This window comes from Anopheles coustani, chromosome 2 (assembly GCF_943734705.1).
Source record: "Anopheles coustani chromosome 2, idAnoCousDA_361_x.2, whole genome shotgun sequence".
In the NCBI taxonomy this organism is placed as follows: Eukaryota; Metazoa; Arthropoda; class Insecta; order Diptera; family Culicidae; genus Anopheles; species Anopheles coustani.
In genome coordinates this window covers 1,593,061-1,609,947 of record NC_071289.1, presented here as the reverse complement: position 1 = coordinate 1,609,947, position 16,887 = coordinate 1,593,061, and the positions used below count along the sequence as shown (strand labels likewise).

The 16,887-nt window shown below is 46.3% G+C and overlaps 6 protein-coding genes across 10 annotated transcripts; 4 read left to right on the top strand and 2 right to left on the bottom strand.

Moving 5' to 3' along the window:
- Window positions 1-764: 764 nt before the first annotated feature.
- On the bottom strand, window positions 765-3,585 carry LOC131262107 (thyroid receptor-interacting protein 6). Its single transcript, XM_058264030.1, has one exon. It carries the CDS (start codon window positions 3,366-3,368, stop codon window positions 1,500-1,502), a length of 1,869 nt encoding a protein of 622 aa, XP_058120013.1. The 5' UTR covers window positions 3,369-3,585; the 3' UTR covers window positions 765-1,499.
- A 229-nt stretch (window positions 3,586-3,814) lies between these two features.
- Window positions 3,815-4,625, top strand: LOC131266695 (rRNA-processing protein FCF1 homolog). The gene is made up of 2 exons (XM_058269306.1): window positions 3,815-3,887; window positions 3,956-4,625. The coding sequence occupies exons 1-2, from the start codon at window positions 3,885-3,887 to the stop codon at window positions 4,565-4,567; spliced, it is 615 nt and encodes a 204-aa protein (XP_058125289.1). The 5' UTR covers window positions 3,815-3,884; the 3' UTR covers window positions 4,568-4,625.
- LOC131266692 (T-complex protein 1 subunit delta) lies at window positions 4,576-10,476 on the bottom strand. Of its 3 annotated transcripts, XM_058269301.1 has the most exons (5): window positions 10,217-10,476; window positions 6,903-6,969; window positions 6,421-6,473; window positions 5,755-6,354; window positions 4,576-5,677 (listed from the first exon to the last, which is right to left on the bottom strand). In XM_058269301.1, the coding sequence occupies exons 1-5, from the start codon at window positions 10,268-10,270 to the stop codon at window positions 4,835-4,837; spliced, it is 1,617 nt and encodes a 538-aa protein (XP_058125284.1). In that variant the 5' UTR covers window positions 10,271-10,476; the 3' UTR covers window positions 4,576-4,834. The 3 variants fall into 3 exon arrangements, with proteins under 3 accessions (XP_058125284.1, XP_058125283.1, XP_058125285.1); XM_058269300.1 differs by lacking the exon at window positions 10,217-10,476 and having other exon boundaries at window positions 6,903-7,127; XM_058269302.1 differs by lacking the exons at window positions 4,576-5,677; window positions 5,755-6,354; window positions 6,421-6,473; window positions 6,903-6,969 and adding an exon at window positions 9,121-10,091 and having other exon boundaries at window positions 10,163-10,471.
- LOC131266693 (U5 small nuclear ribonucleoprotein 40 kDa protein) lies at window positions 7,401-9,130 on the top strand. Of its 2 annotated transcripts, XM_058269303.1 has the most exons (4): window positions 7,401-7,455; window positions 7,858-8,020; window positions 8,086-8,215; window positions 8,281-9,130. In XM_058269303.1, exons 2-4 carry the CDS (start codon window positions 7,904-7,906, stop codon window positions 9,084-9,086), a joined length of 1,053 nt encoding a protein of 350 aa, XP_058125286.1. In that variant the 5' UTR covers window positions 7,401-7,455; window positions 7,858-7,903; the 3' UTR covers window positions 9,087-9,130. The 2 variants fall into 2 exon arrangements, with proteins under 2 accessions (XP_058125286.1, XP_058125288.1); XM_058269305.1 differs by lacking the exon at window positions 7,401-7,455 and having other exon boundaries at window positions 7,843-8,020.
- A 299-nt stretch (window positions 10,477-10,775) lies between the features above and the next one.
- On the top strand, window positions 10,776-11,942 carry LOC131262163 (large ribosomal subunit protein uL6). 2 transcript variants are annotated; one of them, XM_058264100.1, is made up of 3 exons: window positions 10,776-10,821; window positions 11,190-11,441; window positions 11,542-11,942. In XM_058264100.1, exons 2-3 carry the CDS (start codon window positions 11,201-11,203, stop codon window positions 11,871-11,873), a joined length of 573 nt encoding a protein of 190 aa, XP_058120083.1. In that variant the 5' UTR covers window positions 10,776-10,821; window positions 11,190-11,200; the 3' UTR covers window positions 11,874-11,942. The 2 variants fall into 2 exon arrangements, with proteins under 2 accessions (XP_058120083.1, XP_058120082.1); XM_058264099.1 differs by lacking the exon at window positions 10,776-10,821 and adding an exon at window positions 10,862-10,879.
- A 668-nt stretch (window positions 11,943-12,610) lies between these two features.
- Window positions 12,611-16,457, top strand: LOC131265994 (protein aubergine). Its single transcript, XM_058268320.1, has 5 exons — window positions 12,611-13,028; window positions 13,099-14,204; window positions 14,280-14,483; window positions 14,546-15,487; window positions 15,559-16,457. Exons 1-5 carry the CDS (start codon window positions 12,873-12,875, stop codon window positions 15,821-15,823), a joined length of 2,673 nt encoding a protein of 890 aa, XP_058124303.1. The 5' UTR covers window positions 12,611-12,872; the 3' UTR covers window positions 15,824-16,457.
- Window positions 16,458-16,887: the final 430 nt, after the last annotated feature.

Sequence of the window (16,887 nt, the reverse complement as noted above, 5' to 3'; positions counted from 1 at the left end):
GTACACGTGGTTGCTGGTGACAGGATGCCACATTTTAAAACCCTCACAGCTATTTTGCATACGCGCAAAGCAGGCGTTTAGTAAACATGCGCATTTGAGAGGAATCGGTTTTTTCGAACCGATCCCAAAAAAAAACTCACCGTTTCCTCTCGGACGAGAGAGGGCCACACTCCAGCCCGGAAGATCGAACGCCGAACCGACATCCGTGGCACCCGGATCTCCAATCACTTCCCCGATTCAAGCACGACTAAATCAATCGCCTAGCCGACTGAATGGCCTAACCCCTTCTCATTCAGCATAAGCGATTGTTAAAAAACTTACAATACCTACCCAACCCTTCCGGGAACTCTCCCTCTGACAGTGGCCACAAGCCGAGCCTTATGTACAACCCCGCAACCGGGACCAACTGTCTAAACCTAAAAAACCACCCCTTTCGGTCGAAGGGTTGTCGGAATACTCGCCGCAAGAGCTAACCCCTTCGATGTATGTAAAAGGATGGCAAAGTTTAGCATATGGAGGGTGGAGGGTGAAATGTTAAAAAGGGTCAGCATAATGCTGTCGAAAGAGACACATGCTTCAGTAAATAAAACATTTCATACACATAGGACGATATCGTTTTTTAACTTTAAAACAAAAGTTTAGCCTATCCTATCATAACCTAAGCGTTTTAGGCTTGTGGGTGTCTTGGCAAATGAAGATATAGAAACATTTAGGCTAATCAGTTATTCTCACGCAATCATTCCCTTTGAATACAATAATCAAGCTTAACAGGTATTTTTCTGTACGGTTTATTTGAATCCACGACAAACATACAAAATTCAACATTACGTTTGACACATGCAATAATGCTAGTTCCATGCTGATGATTACCTTTTTATCGGTATATTAAAGATTTGTTTTCCTATCATCAACTCGTTCCGAATGGACAACGTTTTTTTTAAGAGTGAATATATGGAATGTGAACCCCTATTGTCTCCGCAAATGCAATGTAGTGGAAAGTTTTAGTCTACGGACAGCGAAGAGGAATGTAAATGCAAGTATTGTGCGTCCTTTTTGTCCGTCCGCCCTGGTAGTACAATAACAAATCACGCGTATCTTTATCTAGATGCTAAACCCCTTTCTATTCTGGTAATTAGAGCAATAAATCTGGTTAAAAACCAACTCTCCCATCGTTTGCTTAATTCTAACGGTAAGGTATCAGATACATTCTATAAATATAACGTTAAAAAGCTTAAAGTGTTTCTCTCTACCGAAATGGAATGAATGAAAGCGCGATGCGCAGCGAATGCGTGCCGTTCGTGCGGTTAAAAGCTATTCGTTTTTGTGCAATAAATTTGACTATCGTTTTTGTTTTCTTTTTCCTACACTATACCAATTGCCACGGATCTAGCAGCCACGCGCTACGTTTGTTCCGCTCTCCGGAACACGGGCGCCCTAAGTACGGTATGCGTTACGAAATTGCTTCAGTTTTTGCGAGAAGCCGCAATAGGGAAATCTGTTTACAGCTCAGTCGTCATATGGCTAGTGAGGGCCTGGACACGCTTTGCGTTGCAGCTTTTGCAGAGAATATGATCATCCAGTGGGTAGCAGCCGCGTCCTTCCGCTTCCGATGAGAGCAACAGCCCGCAGTCTTCACACTTGTAGCAGTTGATGTGGAAGCTACGATCGAGTGCCACCACGCGGACCGTCTCATCTTCGCCCGGTTCGGGCATTATTGGCAGCTTGCAGACGCAGCATCGTGGTGCGAACTTCTTGTGGAAATCGTCGATGCAGTGTATCTGGTTCGTTGCATCCACGGTGAACGGAATGCCGTCGAGCGATTTGCCGCAAACGATGCACGTGAAGCATTGCGGATGGTACGGTTTTCCGGTGGCACGCAGGATGCGTTCGAGGATCGGCTTCAGACAGACGGAACATTTCTCCAGCGTGTTGAGGTAGTCTTCCTCGCAGTACGGCTTTCCATCGAGCGCGTAAAATGGTTTTCCCTGCAAATTAATCTGACACTGCTGGCACGTGAAACAAGCGATGTGATAGATTTTGTCCATCGCCGTACAGCCCGTCTTCTCGCCCACCACACGTTCGCCACACTTAACGCATGTTCCGAATGAGTCGGTGTCCTGGATCGACTGCACCAACAAATCCGTAAGGGTGTCCACTTCCGTTTCCTTGTTCATACCGCCGGAACCGCCTCCACCACGGTGCTGCTGTTGGGAGGCGCTCGTGATAATGCTATCGTTGGGGCTGTTGATTCCGTGCGAATTTACGTACGGTGCGTAGAGCGAGTAGTTCGATCGGGCGGACATTTGGCTCGGAGGGCGCGGGTTTATCGGTTCGTAGATCGATTCGTACGTCGTCGAACCCTGTGAACTCATACCATACGTCCCGTACAGAGACTGGTGGTGCATGTTGTTGGCATAGATTTGGCTTCCCGGTGCCATGTTGCTGTAAGTTTGTCCTCCCGGAGCTCCAACGTTTCCGCCACCGCTAGCACCAGGACCCACCATCGTGTAGGTTGGCTGCGGCTGCCTTCCTATGTGGGACGGAGGATCTGTGGCCCGACGGAGCTCACTGTACGACGAACTTACCGGACTCGGTGGCGGTGGAAACTCGTCGTCATTATCCTCCAAGTTCAATGCATTCATCGTTATTTGCAACGGTGGCATATCTTGCGGTGGCGGAGGTGGCAACTCCTCCGATATTTGCCGTTGCGGGAACGCTTTCGCTGGAACACCGTTGTTGCTGTGCATTATGTTGCTGTAAATCAGACCATCGTTGTTCTTCATAACGGGCTGGCCACCACGAGCCCCTCCTGGAATGTTGGAATATGTTGCATCCGACCCATAGGCACCGGGGTACGGTGAGGCATGGGTGTTTTCGTAAACCGTGCCGTGGGGCTCGGGCCCACCCTGGTGTGACTTTGCGCGATTCGCCTCCAAGGTTCGCTTGTGGTGCTCGAGTGCCTCTTTTACGTGCTGCAACTCGAGGGCATCGTCAAGGGTAACCTTGCGCGCTCCCAGCTTACCACCGGGAACCGCGGCACCGTCTCGTTCAGCGCCGCCTACGTTTGTGTACGCATGTTCGTCAAGGTTGCTGGCCTGACCTTCGAGCACGGTAGAAAACGAGGGCTCGCAGTACTGCTTTACGTTGGAACTTTTCGGAACCTGTGGAGGAACTTGTTGCTGCGAGTTTTTCCTCGGTTTCGGCGGAACAGCGGGGCCACTTTTCTTCCCGATCATCACCATGCCCGGTATTCCCGCCCCATTCGGTGGACAATCGGGCAGTCCAGTGCTGTGGTACGGTTTGGGCTGTCCATTTGGCTGCCTCAGCACTGCGTTGTAAGCAGGAAATTGCTCTTTCAAATTTTCCATTACGGTGTTTCTCGACTAATCAGCAATTTTGTAATCCGTGCCGCACCCCTGTCTGTGAACGAACTGCGTTTTGCACAGCAACAATGAACATCCACTCGATATGAACACTCTGCAAACTAGTTTCTGCAACTCTCGGTGGATGATTAATCACACTTCCGCACTTGATGACGAATACTTGGCGAGGTGGTACTGCAAAGAAAGAAGTACCCAGTGTGTGTATTTATCAAAAAGTGCAATTGCTTTTACTTTTTTTCCTCCTTGGCAAGTGTAAATAGTCCTGGGGTGTTTATGGGGAATGACGGCTACAAGAACCCCTATAAACAGAGTTGAAGACTGCAATTGGACTGACGTTGTGGTCATACGTCCCAATGTCAAGTTGCTATAAACTGCGATAGTAGCGTACCTTGCAATTCAAGAACCTTGACTATGTAATGTCACAACAAACCTGCAGTCGGCACATGTTTATTTCGTGCTTATTTACATTCTCATTCGTTTTCGTTTTCAAAGCAAATTAAAATGGTAAGTGCACATGTTATCCGCTTCATTTGGATTCAGAAATACAGTTTTACTTCTTCTGGTCATAATAGGGTAAACAGAAGCAGTTGAAAAGATTGCAACAGCAACGAACTTCGTTAGCTAAGAGAATGATCAAAGCCAGCGACAACCGGCTGAAAGCTGAAGATCGAAGTAAAGCGAAGACCAAAAAGAAATCAAACAGCGATGAGCCGAAGGTGATCGATAGACCGCAGGGCAGTTCAGCAATGTTCTTCCAGTACAACACCCAACTAGGACCGCCGTATCACGTGCTCGTGGATACCAACTTTGTCAACTTCAGTATAAAGAACAAACTGGACATAATCAAAACGATGATGGACTGCCTGTACGCGAAGTGCATCCCGTACATAACAGACTGTGTCGAAGCCGAGCTCGAAAAGCTAGGATCGAAGTACAAATTGGCGCTGAGGATCATAAAAGATCCTCGTTTCGAACGGCTACACTGCATGCACAAGGGAACGTATGCGGACGATTGTCTCGTGCAGCGAGTTACACAGCACAAATGCTACATCGTAGCAACAAACGATAAGGATCTAAAACGGCGCATCCGTAAAATACCCGGCGTGCCGATTATGAACGTCGCTCTGAACCGATATGTCATCGAACGGATGCCGGATGCGTTCGAACCGATAGCAAAGAAATAACACGTTGCTAATACTTATTTTTTCGTTTATTAAGAGAATACAAACATTACAAACAATCGATTGATGTGTTCGATGTTTCCTTTGCAAATGAAAAGGTATCGCATTTCAAAGAAACTAATGTGTAGGTGCGAAGTTGAGTTAGTAGCAGCGAGTTAGGACGCGGCGAATGGTGAGTTTGGTGTGAAAATGTGTATGCAGCAATCACGGAGTTAATAATGCGATTCAAATAGATGCTTCCTTCCGTTGCTCAAAGCTGGACCCGCGCATCTACTGCATGGTGTTAATGATGTCGTCTATTTTCAAAATGGAACGAACCGTCTCAGACGCCAGCGTTATCGATGAAATGGAGACCAAGAGCGGCTGCACCACGTTCTCCGCCAGAATGTCCGTGATTGCTCCCTTACGTACGTTAATTCCCGCATTCTTCTCGCCTTGGGCGTGACGGTTGCGAAGCTCCGTAACGGTAGCAATAGGGTTTAGTCCTGCATTTTCCGCCAAGGTAGAAGGAATCACCTCAAGCGCATTGGCAAAAGCGCGGAAGCAATATGCATCCACACCTTGCTGTGTTTGAGCGTACGCGGCCAGCTGAAGTGCCATCTCAATTTCTGGGGCACCACCACCGGCAATCAGTGCACGTTTCTTGACCAAACACCGGATGACGCAGAGAGCATCGTGCAGCGAACGGTCAGCTTCCTCCAGGACCAGTTTGTTCGATCCACGAACAACAATCGACACCGTTTGGCCCATGTTTTGAATGCCAGTCACTTTGACGAATTTTGTCGAGCCACTGGCCACTTCCTCCACCAGATCGGCGTTTACCAAACTTTCGGCGACGAAATGATCCAGCGATGCAATTGGGCGGCACTTAAGTGTCTTGCAGACAAATTCAATGTCCTCACGCTCGATATCCTTCACAACCATGACCTTGATTTTGTCCAGGAAATGCTGAGCCAGATCGGAAACGGCATCGCGAAGGATCGACTTCTGTACCAGCAAGACGTTGCAACCAGACTTTTTAATCTGCTTCACGATGTTCAGAATGTACGCACGTTCCTCCTTAAGTACGCGATCCATCGCGGCATAGTCCGATACGATTACGCTATGATCCATCTGCAAATAAGAAATAAGTTCAAATAACATAAGCATTGCTGCATATGACTCAACCAATTCATTCATATGAAACTTACGTCCGTCTTGGGAGCAGAAATGCAGAATTGAATGAGACCAATTTTAGCTTTCTCCACTCGCTTGGGACCGTTCACGCCCGACGATCGTTGTGTGAACACCAACCCATCAATCAGCTCCGTGTCCTCAATGGTACCGCCAAGGCTGCGAATAATTTTAATGTTCTTCAGATCCACGGATCCCTGTGCGTTCGGCTCGGTAACTTTCAACACAGCATCGACTGCGAGCGGGGCAAGCATGCTGCTATGCTGCGAAACAACTTTCGAGTTGAGCGACGTCGATGCGCTCTTGACCAGTGACTCGCGATCATTCAACTCTATGGGGCGCGACATTTCGGTCAGAATGTCCACAGCCTTGGCCGAGCAGCGTTGGAACGCTTCCGAGATGGCCGTGGGGTGGATACCCATCTGCAAGAGCTTTTCGACCGCTTCAAGAAGAGCGCCGGCCACCACAACGACGGATGTGGTGCCATCGCCGGCCTCGACGTCCTGTGCACGGGACAGTTCGACCAACATTTTTGCGGCCGGGTGGATCACATTCATCTGTTTCAGAATCGTAGCACCGTCGTTGGTAATCGTGACTTCACCGTTCGAGGCTTGGATCTACAATTTATGAAAACTACACTTAACAAGAGAAACAAACTGACGATATGAATGAAGACTCCTTACCATTTTATCCATTCCACGAGGACCCAGACTGGTGCGGATCGCATCCGACACGGCTGAATAGAGAAAAATACATACATTAATCGTCTGCCGGCAGAAACGAACATCATATGACTCACAACATTGAGGTTATGTGGATGTAACTGTATACTAAATTTGGCACAAAGTTTTACAAACCATTGTTGCCGTTCATACAAGTATCTCTCGATTCAAGGGACAATTAGACATCTTATTATCATTTTCCATTGATAAAAGGAAACTATTATGTGAAAAAGTATGTTCACTTGAAAAGTTCTGTTAAGGCTTTGGAGCAAATATGAACAAGATTCTAAGTTCGTGAAAAAATCATCAACATTTCCCAAGATATAGTTTCATGCGCAATCGATGGTCGAAAAAGACAATTCAAAGACCAAGCACGTGAGGCTTTTCTTTGCAGTGGTCACATAATTTTACGATTCTACATCTCTTCACTGCAATACACCCACCTTTGGCAGCATTGATGTTGCTCAAGCGGATGTCAGCCGGTTTGCTTTTGTCCTTGTAAGCCAGGCCCTGCGGCTTTTTGGCGACCATGTTCGGCTTGACGACCATCGTTGAGCTGGGAATTTCACGTTTTCAAACAAATTGATCGAGAATATTGGTCGATTCTGTGTTAAATTCACAGAAAACTGCACTGCACTACAGAACACAGAAAGCGTGCGATCGGCTCTTCTGGATGAAGACTTTGTGTCATCGAATAATCAAGAACGACAGGCTCGATTTGACAGTTCAGTGTTTTATGGAAGAAACTAGATTATTATAAAATTATTTATTCTTTATTAATCTACAACATATAGTACACAAGCAGCAGGTGTATTTAGGGAATTTATCTATACCATACTATCAATCCCAATAGACATATTATCAGCGTAATCGTAAAAATACCTGTTCACATATTATGGCATCGTCATATAATGACAACTTTTGATCCAGTGCTGTCATAACAAAGTTTAGGACGCCTTGCCGGACTGAACGTTCAACAAAACTAAATCAATAGCACCAGTTCTAGTTCGGTAGTGCATCAGAGCGGATGTTAGCAGTGCATAAGTTTCCTGAAAGGGTTAGCGGAAAAGTAAGGTTACGGCACGACCGCGTGGTGACGCCGAGCTGGAGCTCAGGTCAGACAAATCCTAGCTGCCGCACATCTCGTGCCGTTTGAGACAATCAAGCGGACCACGAGTTCTTGTGTCCTGACAACGGAAGGAATTATCCCTCCCGTGGACGGCGGGTGGACATATGGCTATTATAGCCGGTCCTAAAGGACGAGCCCCTTCATAGGAGTTCGGACAGAGTTGGTACGCCTCTGATTACGTGTAAGGGAACAAATTGTTCGACTTAGCGTAGGAGGATATACCCCGACTCGCATATCGAAAGAAGAAGAAGAAGAAGAAATCAATAGCATCCGAAGAACATAATTCGGATTCGTAAAACAGCTCATCAGATCAAAATGAGTACAACTGCAGTCAAGCGCCCTTCAGATGCACTAGTTCCAGTGAACAATGCAAAGAAAACCCGTACCGATATCGTTGCATACACGGCGAAAGATAAACAACTTCTAGAGCAGGTAATGCTTGAGTGGTAATCCTGCATTCGAAATCATTTTCATTTCATTTCATTTCATGGTTTCAGAATGTTGAAAGAACATCCGGCCTGCTTGGGCCAATAATGCTACTTGAAGGGCACGGTGGGGAGATCTTTTCCACCGAGTTTCACCCGGAAGGAGAACATCTTATGTCCACCGGATTTGATCGGCAAATTTGTAAGCAACCAGCGAATGAAACCCACGAACTTCTCTTGTTAATCCGGCGTTTTCTTGAATTTTAGTTCTCTGGAAAGTGTATGACGAATGCGAAAATGTAGGTGTTCTAAGTGGCCATTCCGGGGCAGTGATGGAGGCTCATTTTTCTCCTGATGGATCCAACATTTACACTTGTGCCACCGATAAGGTGGTCGGAGTGTGGGATGTGCCAACGTGCACTCGTGTCCGAAAGTTAAAAGGACACACGCACTTCGTCAACAGCTGCAGTGGCGCACGCCGCGGACCGACATTGATTGTATCTGGGTCGGACGATTCTTCGATTAAAATCTGGGATGCACGCAAACGGCACGTTATAAGCACGTTTGACAACAGTTATCAAGTTACGGCGGTATGTTTCAATGACACAGCCGAGCAGGTAATCTCCGGTGGCATCGACAACGAAATTAAGGTATGGGACATACGCAAGAAGGAAATTCTTTACCGTCTCCGCGGTCACTCGGACACCGTTACGGGCTTATCGCTATCACCGGATGGATCGTACGTGCTCAGCAATTCCATGGACAACACGCTGCGCATTTGGGACATCCGACCATATGTTCCCGGCGAACGCTGCGTCAAGATATTTTCGGGTCATCAGCATAATTTCGAAAAGAATCTGTTACGCTGCGCCTGGTCTCCAGACGGGCTGAGAATCAGTGCAGGTTCTGCGGACAGATTCGTGTACATTTGGGACACCACTTCCAGGCGGATCCTGTATAAACTACCGGGGCACAACGGAAGCGTCAACGATGTCGATTTCCATCCTAACGAACCGATAATCGTGTCTGGTTCAAGCGATAAAACGTTGTATCTTGGAGAAATCGATGCTTAACAAAGTCCTAATTTTACAAATAAAACACAGAGGCGTAGAGGGAAAATGAATCTCAATGCGTAGCTTCATTTATTTCACTTGAGTCGTATATATTTATGATGAGTAGAGTGCAAGTATCATAGAAATATTGAATAATCCAAGGATGCGCAAATCATAAACGTACATACTGAACGAGACTTTTGTTGGTATTATTGTAGGTATTCTCATGCTCTATTTTGCTTCATTCGCTCAACGAGCGTGGTGCAGCAAAAATACACCCAGATGGGCTCGCGGCAGTTTCCGCGAACTTTACGACTGATTCGGGTACAAAATATCGTAATGGCCCGGACGGTACAGCAAGTAAACGTTCGGTTTGATTCCGTCCGGAAAATCGTGTGCAATTACCTGGTTTCCATCGCCCCTGTCCATATACTCAACCCGGACACCGGCATCCAGGGCCGAGCAGATCGCAATGATGTGAATGTGATCCGACTCTTTGTACATTGGTTCGACCTCCTGATGGCAAAATTCAACGATAGTAATGTTGCCGTCGATGAAATTCTGGTAGAAATCGGCCTTCTCCTGCAGATGGCTGGAGGTGATCAGTCGAAGGTACACAACCACGTAATCGGAGTAGCCTTGCTCGTTGAACAGCTTATGCAACTCGGCCAGGGCGCTGGTAGTGTCGTCTCCTTCCGGTTTCACCTTGTTTATCACCTCCATGAACGTTTCGTAAAAGTCTTCGATGGTGAACGGCGGAAAGCCGGCTTCAGTCAGACGCTCCCGCGATTTCGAGGCGTACTCGTAGAATTTTTGGAATTCGCTTTTGTTCAGTACCAAGTATTCCAGATATGCGTAAGCGAACGCACGAAAGAAGCAGTTTCCATCCGGGCGACTGCGTCTGATCGCACGATACTTGGACGAGAGGTCTTTAATTTTTGATATGTAAATAGGATCGTCCAAATATTCCTGATTTAAACTGGAGATCTCCTGGGACTCGCTGACTAGCGGATTAGTATGAGCAATCTGTAGTACGAAAGAAAGAACGCATCATAAAGCAAAGTCTACAAACCCAGTGTGTGACGAGCATTACTTACTTCTTGTTCAATTTCACGTTGTTGTTTTATAATCAACTCATCTTGGTTTTCTACTGATTTTGCATTTTTGCTGCTATCCCCGCTGCTGGTACTCTCCGTGTTGCTCATGGCGATTCCGGTATCTTACTTGGAAAGCTTTTAGCAACGATTTGTACAAAGAACGTCACTCTGCGATTAAAACTGGAAATGCAGGTCTTTTTCCAACACACAACTCATTAAAATACACAAATTACTATTGCTCTGCAAAGAGTACGCTTCGAACGGACATTTTACCAACAACACACAGAGCGGCTGTAAAAAATTAATTGCACCAGTCACATCTGCTGCCCCATCTGTCAGATGAGCTTTTTTATTAGGTGACATTTTGAGTCTTCGATAGTGATGAGTTTTTTCGATTTCAACCATTCGTATTTACATTGTACTTTTGCTTTTTTCCACCGTAAATTCAAAGAAATTAAGAAGGATAGTTTCATGCAAGATCCGCGATTAAAAAGGAGTTTTAATTTCACTCACTTGCCATAAACAGTCATTTTGAACGGAGGTGCGTTTCTCAAACGCATACTTTGATGTTTCAGAGGAAAGCGGCGAAAAGTCATCGGAACGCAGAGTGTCCGATGGAGTGAAATGTCAGGTTCTTTTCCGGTTTGATTCTCTAACGTGTAAGTAGTGTTATTGCCGAGTTGGTTGTTTCTTTTAAAGAAATTACGTGTAAAATAGGTAAACATGATCGAAAATCATCACTGAGAAGATAGTGCGACATCCTGGCCCTTGCAGCCCACGTGAAAAATGGGCGGATTGTGTGAGGAAGGCATTTTAATAGATGTTTCCTTGGCGAACAATCTCGTTCGTTTATTGTAGTTGCCGAGCAAGCTACGGGCAGCATCTGTCAGACCCCCGTAACACCGGGGTCTTGGACATCGATGCGCACTCTCCGGATACAGTGATGATATCGAAAATGTTTTGTCTTGGAACTTGTCTACAGTAAATCCAATCACTACGATGGTTAATCTTCATTTCATTATTTCAGATTAGCTTACAATGAGAACGATAAACTCCAACCAGACGGTCACCGTACCGAAGGAGGTAACGGTCAACGTACGCTCCCGCGTTGTGACGGTTATCGGTCCCCGCGGCAAGCTTGTGAAGAACTTCCGTCATCTGCCGATGGATGTCTACAAGACGGCCCGCAACAAGGTGAGGGTGGAGAAGTGGTTCGGCTCCAAGAAGGAGCTTGCGGCGGTGCGTACCGTTTGCTCGCACATCGAGAACATGATCAAGGGTGAGTAGCCAGGTGAAAGAAGTTAATCACCAAATCAGTGATTAGTGGACAAAACAGATTCGACAATACATGTTTGATTGTATGCTCTTCTGCCGGGCAGGTGTGACCAAGGGATTCCAGTACAAGATGCGCGCTGTACATGCCCATTTCCCGATCAACTGCGTGATCAGTGAGAACAACTCGTTGGTGGAAATTCGTAACTTCCTTGGCGAGAAGCACATCCGTCGCGTGAAGATGCAGGCAGGAGTGACTGTCGTGAACTCCACCAAGCAGAAGGACGAGCTCATCTTGGAAGGCAACGACATCGAAGCGGTTTCGCTGTCCGCTGCCCTCATCCAGCAGTCCACGACTGTCCACAACAAGGATATCCGTAAGTTCTTGGACGGTCTATACGTTTCTGAGAAGACGACAGTGGTACAGGAAGAGGAATAAATTGTAACATTGTTGTAAGCGCAAGGAATGAAGCAGAAAACAAAGTTCGGCGAAAGATATGGAAACAAATTGTTGTGTTTTGACGTTTTTTTTATAAACCTACATGAAATAACGTGCTGGATCAAGCAAATCAGATAATCTTAATCTTGGGAAGGTATCGGTATCATGCAATAATGCCAACATGAATTAGAAAATGACTGAAAATGGACTGAGATGGTAAGTATGAATTAGAGATGAAATGGTCCAACTCTTCGTATCGTTCATATAACAGATATCCGTGAACCTAACTTTGAGGAACATTAATATTTAATCTTAACTTTGTATCAAATTTTATTGTTTCGGAATCGTTTTCCAAAGGTGCTGATTTCGACATGGAGTGGTATCATATATGTACCCATCAAAGCATGCGTAGGATGTTTTATATTCTTTTACGTTGACTTTTTAAAGAATGTGATTGTCATGATGAGCTGATCATATTTAGTTTGGAAACCTGTTTGTCCTTAGCACGACTGGAAGCGAGCGTAGACTATTTTGGACATTGTTTTGATGTAAAACCAGTGTTGTAACTTCCATTTCAAAACACCATCGTCCATGTCAACCGCGGTTGCATTCTGACGTAAACCGGTTAGTTGTCATGTGTCTATTCTGCCAAAACGCCATTAAAAGAGCGGGACAGAGAAAAGATTTTAGACGCTTCGCGTAAGTATTCCAAAAGTGGCGTGCGCTCGACTCGAGAGTTTGAGCACATTATCAGGGTTCTGTTTCTGATAAACATTGAAATATTGAGCAGGAATTCATCTTTCGTTGGCCACATCGGAGTTGCAAAGTACCATTGACTATTTAGGTTAATCGCAGTAGCAGGCTGCTGTGCCGGGTTTTGCAGACAGTGGTTGTTCTGCGAAAAGCGGGTGCTATTGCTGTGACAGCGTTTTTCGATTGTGCTTGCTTAGCATATAATCGATGCATTTGGTTTCATTATTTCACAATTGAAGCGGTATAATGGCGGACAGACGTGATCCGCTCGGAAGAGATCGCATTCGCGGATCGTTGAGTTCGAATTCTCCACGACCGGCATTTGACGGTGCACGGGGAGGGCCACCACCACCAATCCGGGTTGGCGTCCCGCCACAAATGCCAACCTATCAAACGCCGGAGGTAACTTTCGTCAAGCGCGGGCGTAAAACATGAAAGTCTAATCGGGTTACTCTTTGTTTTTGCCTTTTAGCGACGACCCTGGACACAGGCACCACATTCATTTCCAGGGGATCCTCCTGGCCAAAGCGCCCCAAGCACCTCATCCGCACCAGCTCCCATCCCGGGGCCATCATCTTTTAGTGGCCAACCACCGCAGCCTGGCAGCAGCGGATTGGGTCGTTCGGTGAGTCGTCCCCCGCGCGCCCGACGTCCTTTAGCCGATACGCTCCGTACGCGTGGCCCCGATGCACCCTCGAAACATGGCACCACCGGCCAGCCATTACAATTGCAATCGAACTACTTCAAACTGTTGAAGCGCGTCGAATGGACGCTTTATCAGTATCAGGTTGAGTTTGTACCGCCATGTGCGAGCCCCCGGCTAATGCAATCGCTCGTAGCCGAGCACAAGCGGATTCTGGGCGGATTTGTCTTTGACGGCGTTCAACTATTTTGTGCCAGTAAACTATCGAACGATGAACTGGTGCTGCATTCGCAGCACGATAGAACCGGCGATAAGTACGAGCTGCACGTAACTCGTGTCGCCGTGGTCGACATGACGGACGAAACGGGCATCCAGGTGCTGAACCTTATTTTGCGCCGAGCGATGAACGGCCTGAATCTCCAGCTGGTCGGCCGAAATTTGTACGATGCGGCAGCGAAAATTCCGATCCGCGAGTACCATATCGAGCTGTGGCCTGGTTACATTACCAGTATCAGGCAGCACGAAAACGATGTCATGGTTTGTTGTGAAATAGCCCACAAGACGATGCGCATGCAGACGTGCTATGATATTTTGCGCGAATGTCAACGGCACGATCGAAACTACAAGGATGCTTTCCGGAAGGCCGTGTTGGGCTGTGTGGTACTTACCGGCTACAACAACAAAACATATACCATCCACGATATCACCTTCGACACGACACCGGAAAGTACGTTCGACACCAAGAACGGCAAGATATCGTTCCTAGACTACTACAAGAACAAGTACAACCTGCGCATTCGGGACGCCTACCAGCCTATGCTGCTTTCCCGAGCCAAAAAGAAGGACGCGCGGTCCGGCGACAGCGAATTGATGGCATTGGTTCCCGAACTATGTCAGATGACTGGACTGACTGATTCCATGCGGTCCGATTTTAAGTAAGTGTTAAAGAAGATATACAAATGCATTAAGATGGCCCAAAAGCTAACTTCCGTTATCTGTTCCCCCCGTAGGATGATGAGAGCGATGGCCGACCACACACGGTTGAATCCGGATAGGCGTATCGAGCGTCTGGAGACATTCAACCGACGCCTACAAACGTCACCCGAAAGCCAGGATGTGTTCAAAGTGTGGCAAATGGAGCTTGATCGCAGGCTGGTGGACTTACCGGGAAGATTGTTGCCTCAGGAAATGATTTTCTTTTCCACCACCTCAAAGTAAGGGATCGCGCTTAAAGCAAAGGTTTTGCGTTTTCTGATGAACATGTTCTTTTTTCCAGTGGTGTTCAGGCGGGAGAGAATGCTGACTGGACAGCACACTTCCGCGACAACCCCATGTTTGCCACGGTGCGCTTGAGCCGATGGTACCTTGTCGTCCCTATCCGATGCCAGCGAGAGGCAAACGATTTCCTCAGTTGCATGATAACGGCAGCGCGGGGAATGCGATTTGAGATTAGCAACTGCGAGATTGTCCACATGGCAGACGATAGTCCGAATACCTACGTCCGCACGCTGGACTCCATCATCAACAAAGACCCGCAGATGATCATGTGCGTGGTGTCGAACAACAAGAACGATCGCTACACGGCGATCAAAAAGAAATGCTGCGTTGATCGGGCCATTCCGACGCAGGTGATGGTACAGAAGACGATCACCCCGAAGAGTGGCAACGTGCGCACACTAATGTCGGTCGCCACGAAAGTGGTCATACAGATGAACTGTAAGTTGGGTGGCGTCCCGTGGAAGGTAAAGATTCCGCTCAACGGGCTGATGACGATCGGGTTCGACGTATGCCATGATTCCAAGGATAAAAGCAAATCGTTCGGCGCCATGGTGGCTACACTGGACCACGACAATCGTGGCACACCAAAGTTCTTCTCGACCGTAAGCCACCACTCGAGTGGAGAGGAAATTTCCAACTACCTCCCGCTAAACACGGTCAAGGCGTTGAACGAGTACCGGCGAGAGTTTGGCGAGCTTCCGAAGCGTATCATCTTCTACCGCGACGGTGTCAGTGATGGTCAGCTGCAGTACATCTACGATCACGAGGTTCGCTCGCTGGTAGAAAAGCTTGGTCAAATTTATAAATCCGCCGGCGTAGAACAGGAAGTGCTGCTTACATTCTTCATAGTTAACAAGCGTATCAACACGCGGTTCTTCGACCATCGACTCAATCCGCGTCCTGGAACCGTGGTTGACAATGTTGTAACCCTTCCACAACGGTAACGTCGCTTCAAGCGCTTTCACAACGAACTGTCTCCAGTAATCCCGTCTGTTCTCCTTTCCTTCACAGCACCGATTTCTACCTCGTATCGCAATCGGTCAAGCAGGGCACCGTTTCGCCAACGGCATACAATGTCATCTACGATACTTCCGGGCTGAAGATCGATCACCTGCAAATGCTGTCGTACAAACAGTGCCACCTGTACTATAATTGGTCCGGTACGACGCGTGTTCCAGCCGTGTGCCAGTATGCGCATAAACTGTCGTTCCTAGTTGGCCAATATCTACACCAGTCGCCTAGTAATATGCTCGAGAAGAAACTATTTTTCCTGTAGGTTCATTGGACACAGAAGAGCCATTTATAATTCATGCAGCAATATTTCTCGCCAAGCAATAGAAATATTTGACCAGGGAGGTACAACGTTTGTGCACAGCGTGCACAGGGTGTTGCAACGACGAGGATTCTGCAACAAATATTAATTTTCTTCCTTCTTTTTATTAGTTTAATTGACGCGCGTTTTCATCAAAATTTATCATTTTTTTAAACTACAAATCGCCCAATCGAGATTACCTTGAAATGAGACTATTTTTCCAGTAGGAATGAACTCTAGATCGAACTGCAATTGTAAGATGAAACTATCGGTGCAGTTTAGAACTAATATTATAGAAGTAATATGATTTTGCAATGATTACCAACTTTCTACCTTTCTTAAGTGTCGCGCGATTTATTTTTTTAGTTTTTGATTCATGATTTATGAAACGCTAGTTGAAAAGGTTTCTCGCGCAGTAAAATGACTTTGTGAAAACATATTTTGTTTCAATCATATCAAATTATTTTTTTACTTTACGATATACTTTCATGCTCAAATTGTGAACTAAATTGAACATATTCCGTTTCAACGGTGCAGAGCTGGTCAATGCTGGAAGTATGAAGAAATACAGCGAATAAATGTTCAGTTGGACTATATATATATTTTTTTTCAATCCCAGCCCGTTTGTTTTGTAAATTCCTAGTACCTTTGTCTTTTCTTTATACATTGATTTCATTAGCTTATGTTCATCTTTTCCAGAGTTTTCAACCCTGCTGTGTACCGCTAGGATTAAGAATTACTAGATTAGGACAACGGTAAAGATTACTTTGATTATGATTGAATACTCTGTACTATGCCGAGCTAAAGATGGTTTTTGAATGTGGCTGCTTCGTTTTCGGAATATCGCATGTGATAGTTTTCTTCTTTCTTTTCAGCTTACAGTACACACAAGACTGAATTATATTCCTAAATGTTTATGTAAGTTTATTTTTCCGATTCACCAAATTTACTACCCCTTCAAAGGCTAACAATTGGTCTAGGTAATTGCTTTAGGTATCGCTTTTTCAACACGATCAGGAGGATAATAT

Bases quoted from the DNA above. Each gene is read 5' to 3' on its own strand.
- LOC131262163 (XM_058264100.1), top strand. From the start codon at position 11,201: ATGAGAACGATAAACTCCAACCAGACGGTCACCGTACCGAAGGAGGTA. The intron at 11,442-11,541 runs GTGAGTAGCCAG...TCTGCCGGGCAG, and splicing joins CATCGAGAACATGATCAAGG to GTGTGACCAAGGGATTCCAG.
- LOC131266692 (XM_058269301.1), bottom strand. From the start codon at position 10,270: ATGAGCAACACGGAGAGTACCAGCAGCGGGGATAGCAGCAAAAATGCA. The intron at 6,474-6,902 runs GTGGGTGTATTG...TTCTCTATTCAG, and splicing joins CAACATCAATGCTGCCAAAG to CCGTGTCGGATGCGATCCGC. The intron at 5,678-5,754 runs GTAAGTTTCATA...TCTTATTTGCAG, and splicing joins TTTCTGCTCCCAAGACGGAC to ATGGATCATAGCGTAATCGT.
- LOC131262107 (XM_058264030.1), bottom strand. From the start codon at position 3,368: ATGGAAAATTTGAAAGAGCAATTTCCTGCTTACAACGCAGTGCTGAGG.
- LOC131265994 (XM_058268320.1), top strand. From the start codon at position 12,873: ATGGCGGACAGACGTGATCCGCTCGGAAGAGATCGCATTCGCGGATCG. The intron at 14,205-14,279 runs GTAAGTGTTAAA...TTCCCCCCGTAG, and splicing joins TCCATGCGGTCCGATTTTAA to GATGATGAGAGCGATGGCCG. The intron at 14,484-14,545 runs GTAAGGGATCGC...TCTTTTTTCCAG, and splicing joins TTCTTTTCCACCACCTCAAA to TGGTGTTCAGGCGGGAGAGA.
- LOC131266693 (XM_058269303.1), top strand. From the start codon at position 7,904: ATGAGTACAACTGCAGTCAAGCGCCCTTCAGATGCACTAGTTCCAGTG. The intron at 8,021-8,085 runs GTAATGCTTGAG...TCATGGTTTCAG, and splicing joins ATAAACAACTTCTAGAGCAG to AATGTTGAAAGAACATCCGG. The intron at 8,216-8,280 runs GTAAGCAACCAG...CTTGAATTTTAG, and splicing joins CGGATTTGATCGGCAAATTT to TTCTCTGGAAAGTGTATGAC.